Raw genomic sequence first — 22,311 nt, 5'->3', positions numbered from 1 at the left:
TTGTATTTATGTGTGTGAGGACAGGGTGCCCGTTGTATTTATGTGTGTGAGGACAGGGTGAAGGTTGTATTTATGTGTGTGAGGACAGGGTGCCCGTTGTATTTATGTGTGTGAGGACAGGGTGAAGGTTGTATTTATGTGTGTGAGGACAGGGTGCCCGTTGTATTTATGTGTGTGAGGACATGGTGAAGGTTGTATTTATGTGTGTGAGGACAGGGTGAAGGTTGTATTTATGTGTGTGAGGACAGGGTGCCCGTTGTATTTATGTGTGTGAGGACAGGGTGAAGGTTGTATTTATGTGTGTGAGGACAGGGTGCCCGTTGTATTTATGTGTGTGAGGACAGGGTGCCCGTTGTATTTATGTGTGTGAGGACAGGGTGCCCGTTGTATTTATGTGTGTGAGAACAGGGTGAAGGTTGTATTTATGTGTGTGAGGACAGGGTGCCCGTTGTATTTATGTGTGTGAGGACAGGGTGCCCGTTGTATTTATGTGTGTGAGGACAGGGTGAAGGTTGTATTTATGTGTGTGAGGACAGGGTGCCCGTTGTATTTATGTGTGTGAGGACAGGGTGAAGGTTGTATTTATGTGTGTGAGGACAGGGTGCCCGTTGTATTTATGTGTGTGAGGACAGGGTGAAGGTTGTATTTATGTGTGTGAGGACAGGGTGAAGGTTGTATTTATGTGTGTGAGGACAGGGTGAAGGTTGTATTTATGTGTGTGAGGACAGGGTGAAGGTTGTATTTATGTGTGTGAGGACAGGGTGAAAGTTGTATTTATGTGTGTGAGGACAGGGTGAAGGTTGTATTTATGTGTGTGAGGACAGGGTGCCCGTTGTATTTATGTGTGTGAGGACAGGGTGAAGGTTGTATTTATGTGTGTGAGGACAGGGTGCCCGTTGTATTTATGTGTGTGAGGACAGGGTGCCCGTTGTATTTATGTGTGTGAGGACAGGGTGCCCGTTGTATTTATGTGTGTGAGGACAGGGTGAAGGTTGTATTTATGTGTGTGAGGACAGGGTGAAGGTTGTATTTATGTGTGTGAGGACAGGGTGCCCGTTGTATTTATGTGTGTGAGGACAGGGTGAAGGTTGTATTTATGTGTGTGAGGACAGGGTGCCCGTTGTATTTATGTGTGTGAGGACAGGGTGAAGGTTGTATTTATGTGTGTGAGGACAGGGTGAAGGTTGTATTTATGTGTGTGAGGACAGGGTGCCCGTTGTATTTATGTGTGTGAGGACAGGGTGAAGGTTGTATTTATGTGTGTGAGGACAGGGTGAAGGTTGTATTTATGTGTGTGAGGACAGGGTGCCCGTTGTATTTATGTGTGTGAGGACAGGGTGAAGGTTGTATTTATGTGTGTGAGGACAGGGTGAAGGTTGTATTTATGTGTGTGAGGACAGGGTGAAGGTTGTATTTATGTGTGTGAGGACAGGGTGAAGGTTGTATTTATGTGTGTGAGGACAGGGTGCCCGTTGTATTTATGTGTGTGAGGACAGGGTGAAGGTTGTATTTATGTGTGTGAGGACAGGGTGCCCGTTGTATTTATGTGTGTGAGGACAGGGTGAAGGTTGTATTTATGTGTGTGAGGACAGGGTGCCCGTTGTATTTATGTGTGTGAGGACAGGGTGAAGGTTGTATTTATGTGTGTGAGGACAGGGTGAAGGTTGTATTTATGTGTGTGAGGACAGGGTGCCCGTTGTATTTATGTGTGTGAGGACAGGGTGAAGGTTGTATTTATGTGTGTGAGGACAGGGTGAAGGTTGTATTTATGTGTGTGAGGACAGGGTGCCCGGTTGTATTTATGTGTGTGAGGACAGGGTGACAGGTTGTATTTATGTGTGTGAGGACAGGGTGAAGGTTGTATTTATGTGTGTGAGGACAGGGTGCCCGTTGTATTTATGTGTGTGAGGACAGGGTGAAGGTTGTATTTATGTGTGTGAGGACAGGGTGAAGGTTGTATTTATGTGTGTGAGGACAGGGTGCCGGTTGTATTTATGTGTGTGAGGACAGGGTGAAGGTTGTATTTATGTGTGTGAGGACAGGGTGACGGTTGTATTTATGTGTGTGAGGACAGGGTGACGGTTGTATTTATGTGTGTGAGGACAGGGTGAAGGTTGTATTTATGTGTGTGAGGACAGGGTGAAGGTTGTATTTATGTGTGTGAGGACAGGGTGAAGGTTGTATTTATGTGTGTGAGGACAGGGTGAAGGTTGTATTTATGTGTGTGAGGACAGGGTGCCCGTTGTATTTATGTGTGTGAGGACAGGGTGAAGGTTGTATTTATGTGTGTGAGGACAGGGTGAAGGTTGTATTTATGTGTGTGAGGACAGGGTGCCCGTTGTATTTATGTGTGTGAGGACAGGGTGAAGGTTGTATTTATGTGTGTGAGGACAGGGTGAAGGTTGTATTTATGTGTGTGAGGACAGGGTGCCCGTTGTATTTATGTGTGTGAGGACAGGGTGAAGGTTGTATTTATGTGTGTGAGGACAGGGTGACCGTTGTATTTATGTGTGTGAGGACAGGGTGAAGGTTGTATTTATGTGTGTGAGGACAGGGTGAAGGTTGTATTTATGTGTGTGAGGACAGGGTGAAGATTGTATTTATGTGTGTGAGGACAGGGTGCCCGTTGTATTTATGTGTGTGAGGACAGGGTGACGGTTGTATTTATGTGTGTGAGGACAGGGTGAAGGTTGTATTTATGTGTGTGAGGACAGGGTGACGGTTGTATTTATGTGTGTGAGGACAGGGTGAAGGTTGTATTTATGTGTGTGAGGACAGGGTGAAGGTTGTATTTATGTGTGTGAGGACAGGGTGAAGGTTGTATTTATGTGTGTGAGGACAGGGTGAAGGTTGTATTTATGTGTGTGAGGACAGGGTGAAGGTTGTATTTATGTGTGTGAGGACAGGGTGAAGGTTGTATTTATGTGTGTGAGGACAGGGTGCCCGTTGTATTTATGTGTGTGAGGACAGGGTGAAGGTTGTATTTATGTGTGTGAGGACAGGGTGAAGGTTGTATTTATGTGTGTGAGGACAGGGTGAAGGTTGTATTTATGTGTGTGAGGACAGGGTGAAGGTTGTATTTATGTGTGTGAGGACAGGGTGCCCGTTGTATTTATGTGTGTGAGGACAGGGTGAAGGTTGTATTTATGTGTGTGAGGACAGGGTGCCCGTTGTATTTATGTGTGTGAGGACAGGGTGAAGGTTGTATTTATGTGTGTGAGGACAGGGTGCCCGTTGTATTTATGTGTGTGAGGACAGGGTGCCCGTTGTATTTATGTGTGTGAGGACAGGGTGAAGGTTGTATTTATGTGTGTGAGGACAGGGTGAAGGTTGTATTTATGTGTGTGAGGACAGGGTGAAGGTTGTATTTATGTGTGTGAGGACAGGGTGAAGGTTGTATTTATGTGTGTGAGGACAGGGTGAAGGTTGTATTTATGTGTGTGAGGACAGGGTGAAGGTTGTATTTATGTGTGTGAGGACAGGGTGCCCGTTGTATTTATGTGTGTGAGGACATGGTGAAGGTTGTATTTATGTGTGTGAGGACAGGGTGAAGGTTTTACTTATTGACAGCAGCTCTCCATCTCTCAGCGAAGGTGAACAAACATAAAGTATAGAGGAGTTTCTAAATCCTTCTTACTGGCATGAAAAACAGCTCCAGTATCCCCTGCATGGCCATCTCTATGGATCCTATTGAAACAGACAGCGCTTCTATCTGAATGTCACTGGACATACTCTTCCAATCCTACTGATTCATTGCTGTCTCTTTCATGTACTTAGAGAGGAACTACATTATGAAGTGGCCTGACTCACAGTGGGTCAATATGCCAATACTCAACTCATCTCCCCCCCGCCTTGTCTCTTGAGTACTGCCTGCTTGCATCCTCTCTCTCTCTCTCTCTCTCTCTCACTCACTCACTCACTCACTCACTCACTCACTCACTCACTCACTCACTCCATTTCTCTCTCTCACACACACTCCATTTCTCACACTTTAAAATATATCTACACACACACCTCCCCTTAATTGTTCTCAGTGTCACATTTCTTGGCTTAACTGTCTCCTGAGCGTAGTAAACGGATTGGCTGGGTGGGACTGTACTGTAGGTTACTGGGTCACTTCCCACTGTATCTGCCGGCCCCCTGTATCTGCCGGCCCCCTCTCTCTCCAGTCAATTCAAGGGGCTTTATTGACATGGGAAACATGTGTTAACATTGCCAAAGCAAGTGAAGTAGATAATATGCAAAAGTGAAATTAACAATAAATATGAACAGTAAACATTCCACTCACAGAAGTTTAAAAAGAATAAAGAATAAAGACATTACAAATGTCATATTTTGTCTATATACAGTGTTGTAACGATGTGCAAATGGTAAAAGTACAAAAGGGAAAATAAATAAGCATAAATATGGGTTGTAATCTCACAGTCTCTCACACCTTCTCATGCCTGATCACAAATCACACATGATCTTTTATAGAAGATAACATAACTTTTATTGCTGAAACACTTTGCCAGACACACATGGATTAGAATAGTAGTAGCTTTTGAGCTTGTTTTAAAAACAACAACTTCCTGGAGTTGCAGACAGACATCACAAAGTGTAACAAAGGAAAAAAAATGTGTTTAGTTCATACTGTCATTTGTTTAGCCTTTTTAGAGAAACGTATTGCCTCTACTACCTGCTTTTCCTCTTCAGCACTAGACTGGCACTTTGTGTTGAAGTGGTGTTGTATGTTTTGTTGTGGCATCTTTTCTACTTAGCTTCGCCATGTTCGCCCAGTCAGCCAATTTACAACACAGCCATCCAACCGTGACCCAAGCTGAAAATCCACATCCTCTCTCTCCCCCCCTGCCTAGGCAATTCCAATGAGACCCAATTCCTTCTTAGAAAGGAAATACACCATTTATCAGAATAGGAAATTATAGGGCTGCTGTTTTCTCTATTTACAAATAAAAGACTTACGCAATGCCTTTGCCACTTTGTCTCAGTGTTTTGTGAAGTAATAGTATTTGGCTTGATATCTGTTTTTTTTCTTCTGGCAATCTGTTTTTTCTACGTAAGCTCTGGTATTTCCAACTAACACCCCATAGTTGTTCATTTTTGTGAACAGATTCCGTCTGGCTTTCTAAAATAAACCTGAAATTCCACCTCGGCAGATAGCAGTAGACTAAACATAGGGGAAAGACTAAATGGAAAACCTTAATTTTCTCAGCGTACAACTGTGGGGAGGGAGGGAGGGAGGGAACAGGTGAAGGCACCAGCACCATATCACCAAGTAACATTCTGACTATGTGTAACTTTCAGGAGGGAGGGAGGGAGGGAGGGAGGGAGGGAACAGGTGAAGGCACCAGCACCATATCACCAAGTAACATTCTGACTATGTGTAACTTTCAGGAGGGAGGGAGGGAGGGAGGGAGGGAACAGGTGAAGGCACCAGCACCATATCACCAAGTAACATTCTGACTATGTGTAACTTTCAGGAGGGAGGGAGGGAGGGAGGGAGGGAGGGAGGGAGCGAGGGAACAGGTGAAGGCACCAGCACCATATCACCAAGTAACATTCTGACTATGTGTAACTTTCAGGAGGGAGGGAGGGAGGGAGGGAGGAGGGAGGGAGGGAACAGGTGAAGGCACCAGCACCATATCACCAAGTAACATTCTGACTATGTGTAACTTTCAGGAGGGAGGGAGGGAGGGGAGGGAGGGAGGGAGGAACAGGTGAAGGCACCAGCACCATATCACCAAGTAACATTCTGACTATGTGTAACTTTCAGGAGGGAGGGAGGGAGGGAGGGAGGGAGGGAGGGAGGGAGGGAACAGGTGAAGGCACCAGCACCATATCACCAAGTAACATTCTGACTATGTGTAACTTTCAGGAGGGAGGGAGGGAGGGAGGGAGGGAGGGAGGGAGGGAGGGAACAGGTGAAGGCACCAGCACCATATCACCAAGTAACATTCTGACTATGTGTAACTTTCAGGAGGGAGGGAGGGAGGGAGGGAGGGAGGGAGGGAGCGAGGGAGGGAACAGGTGAAGGCACCAGCACCATATCACCAAGTAACATTCTGACTATGTGTAACTTTCAGGAGGGAGGGAGGGAGGGAGGGAGGGAACAGGTGAAGGCACCAGCACCATATCACCAAGTAACATTCTGACTATGTGTAACTTTCAGGAGGGAGGGAGGGAGGGAGGGAGGGAGGGAGGGAGGGAGGGAGCGAGGGAGGGAACAGGTGAAGGCACCAGCACCATATCACCAAGTAACATTCTGACTATGTGTAACTTTCAGGAGGGAGGGAGGGAGGGAGGGAGGGAGGGAGGGAACAGGTGAAGGCACCAGCACCATATCACCAAGTAACATTCTGACTATGTGTAACTTTCAGGAGGGAGGGAGGGAGGGAGGGAGGGAGGGAGGGAGGGAACAGGTGAAGGCACCAGCACCATATCACCAAGTAACATTCTGACTATGTGTAACTTTCAGGAGAGACGCATGGAGAGAGAGAGATTGTAATTGAAGAATCCATAGACTCTAACCACTTCTGGGAAAATTGGAAAACACTACACAAACAACAACAGGAAGAATTATCTATCCAAAATGGAGATGTATGAGTAAACCACTTCTCCAATCTTTTTGGCCCTATTACAAAGAACAAACAGCAAAAACATATACATGATCAAATACAAATCTTAGAATCAACTATTAAAGACTACCAGAACACACTAGATTCTCCAGTTACATTGAATGAACTACTGGACAAAATAAAAACCCTCCAACCCAAAAAGGCCTGTAGTGTTGATGGTATCCTTGTTAAAGTGCAAAGGGGGAAATAAATAAACATAAATATGGGTTGTATTTACAATGGTGTTTGTTATTCACTGGTTGCCCTTTTCTTGTGGCAACAGGTCACAAATCTTGCTGCTGTGATGGCACACTGTGGTATTTCACCCAGTAGATATGGGAGTTTATCAAAATTGGGTTTGTTTTCATATTCTTTGTGGATCTGTGTAATCTGAGGGAAATATGTGTCTCTAATACGGTCATACATTTGGCAGGAGGTTAGGAAGTGCAGCTCAGTTTCCACCTCATTTTGTGGGCAGTGTGCACATAGACTGTCTTCTCTTGACAGCCAGGTCTGCCTTCGGCGGCCTCTCTCAATAACAAGACTATGGTCACTGAGTCTGTACATAGTCAAAGCTTTCCTTAAGTTTGGGTCAGTCACAGTGGTCAGTATTGCTCTGTTCAAGTAGACTGTGATTTTGCTGTGGTCTGATAGGGGTGTCAGTGGGCTGACTGTGAACGCTCTGAGAGACTGGGTTGAGGTTGGTTATAATGTAGTCTACAGTACTACTGCCAAGAGATGGCATGGAGAGAGGTATAAGTGTACCTACCATAGGAGTCCCCTCGAAGCCTACCATTAACTATGTACAGTGGGGGGGGAAAGTATTTGATCCCCTGCTGATTTTGTACGTTTGCCCACTGATAAAGAAGTGATCAGTCTATAATTTTAATGGTAGGTTTATTTGAACAGTGAGAGACAGAATAACAACAAAAAAATCCAGAAAACCGCATGTCAAAAATGTTATAAAATGATTTTCATTTTAATGAGGGAAATAAGTATTTGACCCCTCTGCAAAACATGACTTAGTACTTGGTGGCAAAACACTTGTTGGCAATCACAGAGAACAGACGTTTCTTGTAGTTGGCCACCAGGTTTGCACACATCTCAGGAGGGATTTTGTCCCCCTCCTCTTTGTAGATCTTCTCCAAGTCATTAAGGTTTCGAGGCTGACGTTTGGCAACTCGAACCTTCAGCTCCCTCCACAGATTTTCTATGGGATTAAGGTCTGGAGACTGGCTAGGCCACTCCAGGACCTTAATGTGCTTCTTCTTGAGCCACTCCTTTGTTGCCTTGGCCGTGTGTTTTGGGTCATTGTCATGCTGGAATAACCATCCACGACCCATTTTCTATGCCCTGGCTGAGGGAAGGATGTTCTCACCCAAGATTTGATGGTACATGGCCCCGTCCATCATCCCGTCAAATGGTGAAGTTGTTCTGTCCCCTTAGCAGAAAAACACCCCCAAAGCATAAATGTTTCCACCTCCATGTTTAACGGTGGGGATGGTGTTCTTGGGGTCATAGGCAGCATTCCTCCTCCTCCAAACACGGCGAGTTGAGTTGATGCCAAAGAGCTCCATTTTGGTCTCATCTGACCACAACACTTTCACCCAGTTGTCCTCTGAATCATTCAGATGTTCATTGGCGAACTTCAGACGGGCATGTATATGTATTCTTGAGCAGGGGGACCTTGCGGGCGCTGCAGGATTTCAGTCCTTCACGGTATAGTGTGTTACCAATTGTTTTCTAGGTGACTATGGTCCCAGCTGCCTTGAGATCATTGACAAGATCCTCCCGTGTAGTTCTGGGCTGATTCCTCACCGTTCTCATGATCATTGCAACCCCACGAGGTGAGATCTTGCATGGAGCCCCAGGCCGAGGGATATTGACAGTTCTTTTGTGTTTCTTCCATTTGCGAATAATCGTACCAAATGTTGTCACCTTCTCACCAAGCTGCTTGGCGATGGTCTTGTAGCCCATTCCAGCCTTGTGTAGGTCTACAATCTTGTCCCTGACATCCTTGGAGAGCTCTTTGGTCTTGGCCATTGTGGAGAGTTTGGAATCTGATTGATTGATTGCTTCAGTGGACAGGTGTCTTTTTTACAGGTAACAAGCTTCAGTTAGGAGCACTCCCTTTAAGAGTGTGCTCCTAATCTCAGCTCGTTACCTGTATAAAAGACATCTGGGAGCCAGAAATCTTTCTGATTGAGAGGCGGTCAAATACTTATTTCCCTCATTAAAATGCAAATCAATGTATACAATTTTTGACATGCATTTTCTGGATATTTTTGTTGTTATTCTGTCTCTCACTGTTCAAATAAACCTACCATTAAAATTATAGACTGATCTTTTCTTTATCAGTGGGCAAACATACAAAATCAGCAGGGGATCAAATACTTTTCCCCCCCATTGTACAGACCCAGCGTGCGACAGAGCTGCAGGAGTTGTTACCCGTTTTTGTTGGTTATTAGTTGTCGTAGTTGTGCCTAGGGGGGCATATGGGGGAGGGAATGCTGTCACCTCCAGGCAGGTGTTTGTCCCCCTGTGTGCTGAGAGTGTCAGGTTCTTGTCCAGTTCTGGTATTTAGGTCGCCACAGACTAGTACATGTCCCTGAGCCTGTAAATGATTGATATCCCCCTCCAGGATGGAGAATCTGTCTTCATTAAAGTGTAGGGATTCTAGTGGGGGGATATATGTAGCACACAGGAGGACACATGAGGACATTTTTCTCTGTTGAGATCATTTCCTTATTAATTTCTAGCCAAAAGTAAAATGTTCCTGTTTTGACTAATTTAATAGAGACTCAGGGGTTAGGTCTGCTCTATACTGAATTAGTATACCCCCTGAGTCTCTTCCCTGTTTCACACCTGGTAGTTTGGTGGATGGGACTACCAGCTCTCTGTAACCTAGAGGGGAACCAGTGGATCTGTCTCCTCTATACCAGGTTTCTTGTAGGATGACAATGTTTTATTTGCGATTTCTTTGGTAAAGTCCAGGTTCCTGCTCTTTAGGCCAAAGGCAGATGACCTCAGACCTTGGATATTTCAGGATGAGATAGTAAAAGCTTTGTGTTCCATAGTGTCCAGTGTTGTTAGTGGTGTGGTTTGGCCTCAGACCAGTAAGTGTGAGCAGAGCCTGCTGAGCATCTGGTACATGCCATTGGCTTGGGCTAGTGTAAGAGTGGGGGTTGGACCTGTTTTCATCTGTCTCCCTCTGTTTCGCTGATATTTTGGAAAGGACACTCAGTCAGGGATACCTCCGCATCAGCTTCCCCTGCATCAGCTTCCCCTGCATCAGCTTCCTCTGCTCTGTATGAGTTCTCTCAAACCACTGGTATCCTTCTTCACAGATCCTGTTGTTGACGTTGCTCATGCAAATAGGATCTTGACCAAAGATTGTGTGTGTGTGTGTGTGTGTGTGTGTGTGTGTGTGTGTGTGTGTGTGTGTGTGTAAAAATCAGGCAAAGCTGACACCCAGAGCCTGCTGTGTCCATCAATGTAAATAGTCTGCCAGACCACTGTTTTATAGAACACAGAGACTGTTTTATAGAACACAGATTCCACTGATAAATGTTATTTGATTTAATCCCATTTGTGAATAAATGTAAACTACTGATTAACATGCATCTATTTGTTTGTCTTTCTCTGCATCTAATAATCACTCTCTCTCTCTCTCTCTCTCTCTCTCTCTCTATTTCTTGTTCTCTTCTTTCCTCTCTCTCTCAGTTACATCTATGATCCGACCGCTCCAGTGGACGCCCACGGCAGGAAGAGGGACCCGGCTGAGAGCTCCCTCTACCAGCCCCACCACCTACCAGGAGACAGCGGGAACCAGTTCAACATCAAGCAGAACCAGGGCTTCCACAACCTGGGCTTCAGCAACAAGTACACCGAAAGAGGAGGTGGCGGAAGCCTCAAGCTGGAGATCGACAACAACCACATAAACAACCACATCAACAAGCTCCACGGCGTGCCCACCAACCCAGAGAGGGAGTTGGGCACGGGGCAGGCAGCCAAGCCTCGTGTGGGGGAGGGTGGTGGGGGTCTGTATATCCTCCATCCAGAGGGCCAGGTGCCAAGACAAGCTCCATCCAAGGGCCTCAATCTAGTCCGAGTCTCTCCCAACACAGCCTCCCTGGATCTTACTCTCAATCTGACCCACTCAGGTGACACTGACTCTCACCCAGACAAGATTAGGATGGTCCGGAACGTCTCGGACCCCTCCATCGGGGACAGGTATGGGGTGGGGTGCAACACCTCATCAGTGGATGAGCTGGACGAGGGGGTGGGGGGCACGCCGGAGTACCTGGGCGACACGGGAGATGAGCAGAGTGTCCTGTCTGCGGACATTCAAACCAGTACGACTAGCCTGTCCTCGGCAGACACAAACGACGATAGGGGGGCGCCGGACGCCACTACCATAGAGAATGGGATCGGGATCTCAGTGAAGAAGAGCGAGGATGAGGGGAAGGAAGGGGAAAACGATGACGTGCAGAGCGTCACAGACTCTATGGTGGCGGAAGCTCTGGCAGCTCTAGAGGCAGCGACGGCCGGGGAGGACTACGAGGACTAACTGATAAAACCTCTTAATAGTCCAAAAAACACAATCTATTCAGCTTCAATATCTGATGTGGCCCAACGAGGAGATTCTGATGTATCTTTTAACATGTCACATGGGTATATCAATGTTGTCTGTACTCTCAGGGGAAGGAGAGAAGACTCTTGGTGCTCGACTGTGAATATTCCCTGTGTCCTGCTCCCCAATATATGGTACATATTAAACTTCCTGGTCTTCAGCTGTACAGTCTACATTTCTATGTTCCACCAACACAGCTTCTAGAAGTTATATCTCTATATTCTGTTCTATAAAATGCAGCTCTGCACTGCTTCTAGAACTTGTATCTCTATATTCTGTTCTATAAAATGTTCTATTCAGGGGGCATACAGTACTTGCCATGGCTTTGTTTGTCTTCAGGGAGCTTACTGTGCTTCATTATATAAACACATTGACAGGTCATCTCCAGCTACCTATTGGTGTATCGTATCCATGTTGTTGTTGTTGTTGTTTACCTGTTTTACTATGTTATTTATATAATGACTGGTTGGCCCAGACTTTTCTGGTTCAATACATGTCAGAGATAGCTTGTCAGAGTCTGTTTAGCTAAGATTCCACTCCTTGCACTCCTTTCGCAATGACACAGTGCAAGGAGCGTAATGTTAGCTAAACAGACTGGTACCCAGGCTATGTCAGAGACATTTCTCAAACTTTGGGGAGGAGAGCAGACATGATAAAGACCATATAGAGAGGTAGTCACAGGGGTTGTTGTTGACGTTAGTTCACTTTACAACCTCCCATTGTGGATCATACTGGGCTGACCTCATGAGACCTTACGACAGGAAGTAGGTATATATCACAGATATACGTAGCATCTCTGTATCCTGTTTTCCCTCTAATGTAAACATTCCACATTTGTGATGGGTCTTTGTTTCAATGAATGAAAACTATATTGATTTATTTTTTTATCGGGACTATCTTTTTAAAGTCATTGTTTGTTTGCCAAAATCATTTCTATTCAAATGTATATGTACATATAATGCATTTAGAAGTTTAATTTGCTATGTACTGCCAAGAAGCCTTAAATTATTTTTAAATCAAAGCACAGATGTTTTCAGGGGCACAATATTTAAAAAAAAGAATTGGCCATGTTTCTCTGGTCGCTCACAAATCGCGATATTCATCTCGTACACACCCCTCTCCCTTTTCTCAAACTCTTTCCTTTTTCCGGTCTCTTTCTACCAGATCCAATCGCTCCATCTCTCTCAAGGATGTGCATCAAATACAAAACCCATCCTGTTAACACCTGTGTAGACTTGGTGTGTGTGTGTGTGTGTGTGTGTGTGTGTGTGTGTGTTTTTAGGAAATCGAAGCTGAAATGTTTCTCTGATAGCCCTCTGATATTCCTTGCCACCAGAGCCCTGGGACCAGGCCTAACTAAGGCCCTTGGAGTGTTACTCAGGCCAAAAGGAGACCTGATTCCACCCAGGCTAAGGCGGTGAACGTGCTAACTTTGGCTCACCACATGATAGCTATTAGTGTGTCTCTCCCAACCTCCCCTCGCAGTAGGAGAGGAGACACAGAAATATCCCAATCTTGTGATGTTTCTTTTTTAGCCACATTATCTCTCCCATCTCCTTTTCTTTACTGAGTGTTTGTCTCCGTTTGTCTTCGTTTAATCACACACCATCCCTCTCGCTGTTAGATGCTGTTTTGGTTTTTTTTGGGGGGAGCATCTGTTTCTGTGGTATTACAGTGTTGCTTCTGTTTTAACACATAACAGTGGCCTTCCTCTTAATATCTCCATATCAACTCCACAATATCAACCCCTTTTTCAAGGTGCCCAAAGTGACTGCTCAAACAGAGGTTATCATCTGATCTGCTGTTTGAGGTGTAAACTTGCTTGTTTTATTAGAAGGAAAACCGAAATGTGCCCGTCTGACTCAGCTACTAAACTCTCCCAGAGAGGTTACATGATGGAATAACAGCTCACTCAGCAGCACCACAGTTAATCTTACTACTGACTGACTGACTGACTGCGTGAGTGACTGCCTGCCTGCCTGATTAACTGACTGACTGACTGACTTCCTGAGTGACTGACTGACTGACTGCCTGCCTGACTGACTGCCTGCCTGATTAACTGACTGACTTCCTGAGTGACTGCCTGCCTGACTGCCTGCCTGACTGCCTGAGTGATTAACTGACTGACTGACTGCCTGCCTGATTAACTGACTGACTGACTGACTGACTGCGTGAGTGACTGCCTGCCTGAGTGAGTGACTGCCTGCCTGCCTGTGTGCGTGAGTGACTGAGTGAGTGAGTGACAGTAGGGGGTTTCACGGTCTGTGATGTCACAGTGCAGGTTAAATTAACTACTACCCCTTCAGCCGTCTTGGGGTCTACTTTTGGTGTGTGTGTGTGTGTGTGTACATATGAATGTGTATTAACAATAGGGTTAGGGTTACAGTTTCAACACTGACGCCTGGGGTTGACGGTCAGGTAGAAATCTATATGTTGAAGAGTTAACAGAGCTTTGTCTGTCCAACCTGTACAGTAGATTGTCTATTTTCCATGATATAAACAGCACAGTATCCTTGTGAAGAAGCACGGACTACAGTGGGTCAGAAATGTATTGTACGATCTCTGTAAAATTCTCATAAATAAAATAACCATGAAAATAAATTGTTGGCACCGGTGATGTATGATTACAGTCTTAGACGGACAGTCTGATGTTTTAATTAGTTCCCAGTGTACATTGCGTTAGAAAGGTATGGAGTGTACATTTCAAATGAATTTTTCTCAAGGCTTTTGGGTGATGTGATAGATACTTACGATCAGGTTACTTAAAGGGATAGCTCAAATAACTTCAATAATTATCCTCAAGATAGTATATTGGCCAGGAGGAACCTGATTTCAATAATTACCCTAAAGGTAGTCTATTGGGCAGGAGGAACCTGATTTCAATAATTACCCTAAAGGTAGTCTATTGGCGAGGAGGAACCTGATTTCAATAATTACCCTAAAGGTAGTCTATTGGCCAGGAGGGGCCTGGTTTAGGGAGAGAAATCTGTTTTTAATACCAGAAAGTGACCACTGTAACCATTGAAGCTTAAGGATGAGGATGAGTCACACTTCTCTAACCATGTGACTTACATGACATCCCTGGTGAACTACCCTCTGGGAGATGTAGTGTGAACAGCACACGAGGAAGCAGGAATAGTGTTTCTTTCGTAAGAGATTCTGTTAATGTTTCACACCAGTTAAATACTGAAACTTAGAGAGAATCAGTTAAAGAACTATTAATACTGCCCAGTGCCTAAAATAAGCCCAGTTTAATGTGTTCCCATAACCAGTCAACTATGATTCTATGAAAAGTATATGTCTGTGTTTGGTATTCGTAGAAAAGGAAAGTCATAGGGCACAGAAGTGTTAGCCTGGTCCCAGATCTGTATGTGCAGCAGGCTTAGTTATTAAAGTGAGCGTGGAACAAGCCTTCAGCTCTCAGGTGAGGTTACTAAGCAGTGTGGAAGAAGCTTTCAGCTCTCAGGTGAGGTTACTAAGCACTGTGGAAGAAGCTTTCAGCTCTCAGGTGAGGTTACTAAGCAGTGTGGAACAAGCTTTCAGCTCTCAGGTGAGGTTACTAAGCAGTGTGGAAGAAGCTTTCAGCTCTCAGGTGAGGTTACTAAGCAGTGTGGAAGAAGCTTTCAGCTCTCAGGTGAGGTTACTAAGCAGTGTGGAAGAAGCTTTCAGCTCTCAGGTGAGGTTACTAAGCAGTGTGGAAGAAGCCTTCAGCTCTCAGGTGAGGTTACTAAGCAGTGTGGAAGAAGCTTTCAGCTCTCAGGTGAGGTTACTAAGCAGTGTGGAAGAAGCTTTCAGCTCTCAGGTGAGGTTACTAAGCAGTGTGGAAGAAGCTTTCAGCTCTCAGGTGAGATAACTAAGCAGTGTGGAAGAAGCCTTCAGCTCTCAGGTGAGGTTACTAAGCAGTGTGGAAGAAGCTTTCAGCTCTCAGGTGAGGTTACTAAGCAGTGTGGAAGAAGCTTTCAGCTCTCAGGTGAGATAACTAAGCAGTGTGGAAGAAGCCTTCAGCTCTCAGGTGAGATTACTCGGTGCCTTCAGATCTAGGTGAGGTTACTCAGTGAGTGTGAACCACTATAAGGTCATTGCTGTTGTCACAAAGCTTTAGCAAGGTGTTAATCATTGAATAGACAGACCTACTACCCACTCTCACTTAATGTTTCACTAAGGTTTAAAGTTTTCCCCCGGGGGCTGACAGCTTCTTCCTCTTGGCTAACACCCAGGAACAGAGGCTGAGATCTGACTTTGGGTCCTAGATAAATACCAGTGGAGGCTGGTGGGGGGAGCTATAGGAGGACAGGCTTATTGTATTGGCTGGAACGGAATGAATGGAGCGGTATCAAAACACACGTTTGTATGGAAACCACATTTGACTCCATTCCAGCCAATACAATGAGCCCGTCCTCCTATTGCACCTCCCACCAGCCTCCACTGATAAATCCGATGTTTAATGTTATCAGTGATACACTATACATGTCAACATGAGTCACATTGGTACTGTAGTGACCTTATGAACACTGAGCAGCAGGCTCCATAAACCAGAGGAGACTGTCCTAGTAGTATGATTCCGGGTTATTGATTTAAGTGTCCTCTAAAATATTTCTATTGCATTATGCATGGTAATGACATATCATGTGAACAAAGATTATTATGTACGATAATGACATCATGTGAACAAAGATTATTGAACGGGAGAGAGCGAGAGAAAGAAAGATGGGTGTCACCAGTTTGTTCAAGGTAAGAGCGAGGGCAAACAAGACCAGAGTCAATATTTGCTCAAGGTCCTCTCGATGCTATCCCATGTCCTGTAGTGTGGGGAGTAGTAGTGTGGGGAGTAGTAGTGTGGGGAGTAGTAGTGGTGTGGGGAGTAGTGGTGTGGGGAGTAGTGGTGTGGGGAGTAGTGGTGTGGGGAGTAGTGGTGTTACAAAACAAATCACCCGCCTACGGATAATGTTGCACTCTCAAAAAAAGGCAGAGGAAAAAAATAAAAAAAAGGACAGGTGCGACAGTCACAAACTCCATGGAAACAGTGTGTGTGTGTGTGTGTGTGTGTGTGTGGTTAATGAATTTGATAGTGACTGACAAAGTCAGGAGCAGCTGATCAGCCATTACATGTCCGAACAAAACATCTCTTCATCTCCTCCATCTGGCAATACTATGACATCAAGACGAGGGAAAGAACATCTATTAAAAACAAACGCGATAAGTAATCACTTACTTTATGAGAAAAGCGAGGAGGGCAGGATATGGAGAGAGTGCGAGAAAGAAAATGACAGGTTATTGAATACTGAAAATAGACAGAATGTGATAGAGGGAATGAGGGAGAGTAGAAAAGATTACTGAAGAGAAGACTTCAAAAACACAAAGTTGTTGGTTTAATCAATTTAATTTGTTAAAAACACATCATATAGTACTCTCTCCTTAAAAACATTCTCATTCAATTCTATAGTAGTTTTAAAAAAAATTTAGTGTCAACTGTCAACATAAAATGGCAAAAACATTTAACTTTTTCAGTCAGTTTGCTTTATTTCCTAAATACATTTTTATACAACAGTTTAAAAGGCAGACCATTGTGATAAGACATTGATACTGTACAGTCTCCAAAGCAAACATGAGAGCAAATAACAAAACACATTCAATTATATTGAATAGGTCAGACACTCAATACATTCCCATTTCACATAAACAAATGCATTTTGGAGAAAATCTTCAAAAACATTTTTTTGTAAAGCTCTTAGATGAAAGCCATTCCAGTTTTAAAATTTGCCAAAAAGGTCTGACATTCCTCAAAAGCCTAAAGTGGATTCCTCTTTTCCTTCATCTGCAAGGAGAGGAGATGTTCACAGGGAACACTTTTAGACTGTTGAAACTTTGTTTTGTTTTGTGTCTGATGCTAGATTTGGATTGGAGTTCCGTTGTACGTTGTTCAGGTTTGGTCAATGTAGGTTGAAGGATGTAAAGCTTAAAAAGTAATCCCGCCCAGAAAATAGTTTTGGCTTTGGTATGGGTAACCATTTGAAACACTGTCCGTTTCAACATACTTTGACATTTGTTTACAATTCATGGCAAATGGAAGTCAATAGATTAATTGTTACAGTATAAATTACATTTTAACACAAGACATGACTTTTCCTCAATGAGAAATAGATTTGTTTTTGCATTGTATAATCATTTTGGTTCAGCTCCTGTTCTAGATAAAAAGCCACCATTTTTTTTTTTTTTCTAAATGTTCATGTATCCAAGTCCTGAACTAAAAAAACCTTATTCACCACAGAAAACAAAACATCTGGTGATATGCAAGTCCCTTGACCTCATGATTCGCGTTGAAAAATACAACAACAAACAAATGTCTCTCACACAAAGTCTACATTCCCACCACATACCACCGTACTCAAAATCAGTGAGACACACACAAGGCAGCTGCTCTATACTGGCTGTTCTAAGGAAGACTGTCTGTGCATCGATCAAGAAAGAAGTGCATTTTTAAAGGCCTCCTATTGAAGTTTAAACGGGATTTGTTCAGTTCCTTTGAATAGAAACCATATGTAATATTGGCAAAGAGATGAGTCAATGGCCAATTAAAAACAGGTAGTTTCATTGGGGTGGAATCAGAAGCGGTTCCATACGTCACCGTGACAACCAAAAGATTAATTAAAAAAAGGTGATGAGGGAATTTCTCCTCACCATATCAACCTAGTTAATGTAGTCCATTGGAGTTCTAGAAGGGGGGGGACTAGATAGTCCTGAGAACACCTCATTTACAGCAACGACTTGGGGAATAGTTACAGGGGAGAGGAGGGGGGAAATGAGCCAATTGGAAGCTGTCAGTTCAATATTTAGTTTTGATTTATTATTGTTTGAGTTGTCAACTAACGTAAAAAAAAAAATGATACAAATAAATCACTATGTCACTGGATTTAGGTAAAAAGTTGGGTGATTTAAACATTTTTTTTTTATAAATTCCCTTACGTTGATGACTTTTTGCAAATCCAACTAGTTTTTCACGTTGATCCAACGTCATCATAGATTCTGGGGGATTAAATGACGTGGAAACAACTTCGATTCAACCCGTCTTTGCCCAGTGGGTCAGAAGTGGACGTGAAGGCCAGGTAGAGATTGTACCTTTAGCAGATGTGTATTTGGCTCCAACACAGTGCACAGTTTATTGGCTCTTGGCTAACACAACCCCCAATGCAATCTCAACTTCCTGGTCAGGTGAGTGTTTGTGGTTTTCCTCCTTGGCAGCGGAATCGTGAAAAATCCACCATTAACGTTGGTGGTGGTTTCTACCAGTGACTCACTGTCTGATGAACTGCACAATGGCTCTTTCGAACACGCCATACTTTACAGCCTTTCCGCTGCCTTGCCCGAGACAGAGGGCCAGTTTGACAGAGAAAACCTCTTGGCTTTTCTTCATCCTCTAATTCACCATGAACACCGCTGTCTTCTCTCGTCTGACCATCAAAGGAGACGGGGCATGGATAGGGAGAGACTTACCCCTGCATTTCCTCTGCTGCTCTTCGCATGCTGATGCTTCTCTACGGTCTGATTCTGGGTTTAAAAAGTGTTGCAAATGATCATATTTCCCCCCTCGGCTCTCTTCAGGAAGCCATGTGCTGCTCTGTAGAGGAAATGAGGACGTTTTATCAAAAGGAATTTTGAACATGTTACTTAAGGAGGCCAATATACACAGCTTGGTTAGAACTTTGGAGCCCAATAGAAAGTCACCTTGGTTTCTGTCACTTTGGATCAGCTCCTTCATCGTTCTGCTCCTAATGGAAAGGGGAGGAGGAAATCACACTTGAGTAAATTCACATTTCAAATCAAACTTTGTCACATGTGCCGAATACAACATGTATTCACCTTACCGTGAAAAGCTTACTTACAAACCCTTAACTCTTCTTCAACTTCACTAAGAAAATCTTTACCAAATAAACTAAAGTGAAAAATATTTTAAAAAGGTAACAATAGCAAGGCTATATACAGGGGGTACCGGTACCTAGTCAATGCAGGAAGTTACAATGAAAAATGCCTCAAATACAGACTCTATTCAAATACAGAAATGCCTGGGAGTTTGGTCCATGTCGCTATAGAATGAAAACCTGTGTGTAGTCGGGTGATAGTATCTGATCGAATGTCACCCTCAGACAGACCTGATGTGACTCAGAGATGGTCCTGCTCTCCAAGGGTTCCTTCTCCGTGGGCGATGTGGGCATGCTCCCGTTGGAGTCTGTGCTGAGCATGGTTCGCCTTTCTCTGACGGGCCTCTCCTTGTCACACTTTGTAACCCGGAACCTGGCAGGGATAGATCATAGCAATACACCGGTGATAAAGAGGACATAACACCATGGGAATCAACATGCGACTGACAATAACTGGAGAAAATCAACTACTCAGACAACTATTACAATATCTATCTATTTATCTCTCCGGAAACCAGCCGCACATACGCTTCTGAGGAGACACCGTCCACCTGGCGACCGTGTCAGCGTGCACTGCGCTCGGCCCGCCACAGGAGTCGCTGGTGCGCGATGGGACAAGGACATCCCTGCCGGCCAAACCCTCCCCTAACCTGGACGACGCTGAGCCAACTGTGTGCCGCCCCCCCATGGGTCTCCCGGTCGGCTGCGACAGAGCCTGGACTCGAACCAGGATCTCTAGTGGCACAGCTAGCGCTGTGATGCAGCGCCTTAGACCACTGCACCACTCGGGAGGCCCCTAGAAATCGTTCTTTAACATGTCTCCTCCCCTTCACCTACACTGATTGACGTGGATTTAACAGGTTGTAGAAGGGAAAGTAAAAACCCAAACCGGTCCGTGCATCAGTACCAGTATATTATAAAATACAGTATAGTGTGTTGTTATCGGAGCAATAGGCCCTGGCCCAAGAGGCCCTATGTTATGATTCCCACTGAGGAGCCCATCACAAGACATCACTCTGGCACGGCACTACACAGATTCAATTAAAATCAGGTAATGGCTATTCCCTCCCTGCTCAGTGTGGCCCCGGACGCACACTTCCATTTATCTGGATGAGCAAATGAAAAAGCGCCAGGTCCCTCTGCATTCAGATCAGCTACTCTACAGGAACGGAGGATGGCTTGATACACTTCACTTGAACTGGGCAAAAGTCTTGCTCTCTGAGAAAAACACGCACACACAGTCATCCCTCTCTCACAGACAGACTTCTCTATAGACCACAGGAGGTTGGTGGCACCTTAATTGGGGAGGATGGGCTCGTGGTAATGGTTGGAGTGGAATGGTATGAAATACATGGAAACCACTTATTATCTCTCACCTCCCCACAGCCAACACAGTGACCTCTCCGTGGCTCCTCCTGTCTGCTATCCTCTTGGTGGACACACGCCTCATCAGGGGCCACTTCTTGTGATTGCAGCGGTTGCAGACGCTCTTGAGGCCCCCCATGCCTCCGATGGTATGCAGGTGGTTGCAGGTGTGTTTGGCAAGTCCCACCGGGACACGAGGTGAGATAGGGGTCACTGGGAGGGTGGGGGAGGTGGGAGTCAGCGGTTGGCTGTGGAGGAAAAGAAGGAGGAAACTCCAGCAGACTGGCGATACAGACACTAGCACAGTCTTCACATTTTGCTGAGAGTTGTACAAAGTCGGCAGGCTATTATTCCCAAATAATTCACAACTGTAATGGCCGCTTCCACCAAGTATTAACTCTGGGCTTGCGACATGCGCAAATCAATACATTTTCATTTTTAAAATGTTTTCTTAACCTCAGACAGTAGAAGACACTCTAGTAGACATGATGGTGAACCCTGGTCCCGGAAGATACATGGTGTGCAGGTTTTAGCTACAGCCCAGTAGTAAACACATCTGATTCCATTAATACAAGTTAAGTCCAAATCATTGTATTTGTGGGAAATATGAGATTCAGTGCTGAGCAGTGACCAAAAAACATAAACCCTGTCCAGACTTCTGCTCTTCATAACCTGATGGCCTCCCCTTTGACACTAAATGTCCAGAACTCAAAGTACTGTACCCTTTCGGCCGGCTATACACACACACACACACACACACACACACTAATTATACCAACCATTAGGTTTTAACATCAATAAGGGATCATAACTTTCACCTGGTCAGTCTACAGTATGTCATGGAAAGAGCAGGTGTTCATAATGTTTTCTAACCTCAGTGTATTTGTAAAGTGGAGGAGTGTGTGTGTTCTCCTGGTGTAGAGAGGACTGAACTGTCCATCACTAACCCAATGTGTGTTCACCTGGTGTAGAGAGGACTGAACTGTCCATCACTAACCCAATGTGTGTTCTCCTGGTGTAGAGAGGACTCAACTGCCCATCACTAACCCAATGTGTGTTCACCTGGTGTAGAGAGGACTGAACTGTTGTCCATCACTAACCCAATGTGTGTTCTCCTGGTGTAGAGAGGACTGAACTGTTGTCCATCACTAACCCAATGTGTGTTCTCCTGGTGTAGAGAGGACTGAACTGTTGTCCATCACTAACCCAATGTGTGTTCTCCTGGTGTAGAGAGGACTGAACTGTTGTCCATCACTAACCCAATGTGTGTTCTCCTGGTGTAGAGAGGACTGTTGTCCATCACTAACCCAATGTGTGTTCTCCTGGTGTAGAGAGGACTGAACTGTTGTCCATCACTAACCCAATGTGTGTTCTCCTGGTGTAGAGAGGACTGAACTGTTGTCCATCACTAACCCAATGTGTGTTCTCCTGGTGTAGAGAGGACTGAACTGTTGTCCATCACTAACCCAATGTGTGTTCTCCTGGTGTAGAGAGGACTGAACTGTTGTCCATCACTAACCCAATGTGTGTTCACCTGGTGTAGAGAGGACTGAACTGTTGTCCATCACTAACCCAATGTGTGTTCTCCTGGTGTAGAGAGGACTGAACTGTCCATCACTAACCCAATGTGTGTTCACCTGGTGTAGAGAGGACTGAACTGTTGTCCATCACTAACCCAATGTGTGTTCACCTGGTGTAGAGAGGACTGAACTGTCCATCACTAACCCAATGTGTGTTCTCCCGGTGTAGAGAGGACTGAACTGTTGTCCATCACTAACCCAAT

General features: G+C 44.8%; 2 protein-coding genes and 1 long non-coding RNA gene across 3 annotated transcripts in view; 2 read left to right on the top strand and 1 right to left on the bottom strand.

Moving 5' to 3' along the window:
• Positions 1–13,848, top strand: part of zgc:194930 (uncharacterized) — a 33,017-nt gene extending 19,169 nt beyond the window's left edge. Inside the window, exon 3 of the mRNA XM_014206478.2 lies at positions 10,338–13,848. Within this exon, the coding sequence (XP_014061953.1) occupies positions 10,338–11,184 (847 nt within the window). The 3' untranslated portion in view covers positions 11,185–13,848. The remainder of the gene's footprint in view (positions 1–10,337) is intronic.
• A 1,907-nt stretch (positions 13,849–15,755) lies between these two features.
• LOC123743731 (uncharacterized) overlaps positions 15,756–22,311 on the top strand; it is a 116,477-nt gene continuing 109,921 nt past the window's right edge. The window contains exon 1 of the long non-coding RNA XR_006770560.1: positions 15,756–15,978. This is a non-coding gene — a long non-coding RNA (uncharacterized lncRNA). The remainder of the gene's footprint in view (positions 15,979–22,311) is intronic.
• Positions 16,742–22,311, bottom strand: part of rell1 (RELT like 1) — a 117,979-nt gene continuing 112,409 nt past the window's right edge. The window contains exons 5-8 of the mRNA XM_014206479.2: positions 20,540–20,776; positions 19,395–19,536; positions 18,970–19,013; positions 16,742–18,862 (exon numbers count right to left, since the gene is read on the bottom strand). Of these exons, the coding sequence (XP_014061954.1) occupies positions 18,981–19,013; positions 19,395–19,536; positions 20,540–20,776 (412 nt within the window). The 3' untranslated portion in view covers positions 16,742–18,862; positions 18,970–18,980. The remainder of the gene's footprint in view (positions 18,863–18,969; positions 19,014–19,394; positions 19,537–20,539; positions 20,777–22,311) is intronic.

Source organism: Salmo salar, chromosome ssa07 (assembly GCF_905237065.1).
Source record: "Salmo salar chromosome ssa07, Ssal_v3.1, whole genome shotgun sequence".
Classification (NCBI taxonomy): Eukaryota; Metazoa; Chordata; class Actinopteri; order Salmoniformes; family Salmonidae; genus Salmo; species Salmo salar.
The sequence above is the reverse complement of the archived record's forward strand: the minus strand, read 5'-3'. Positions and strand labels throughout refer to the sequence as shown.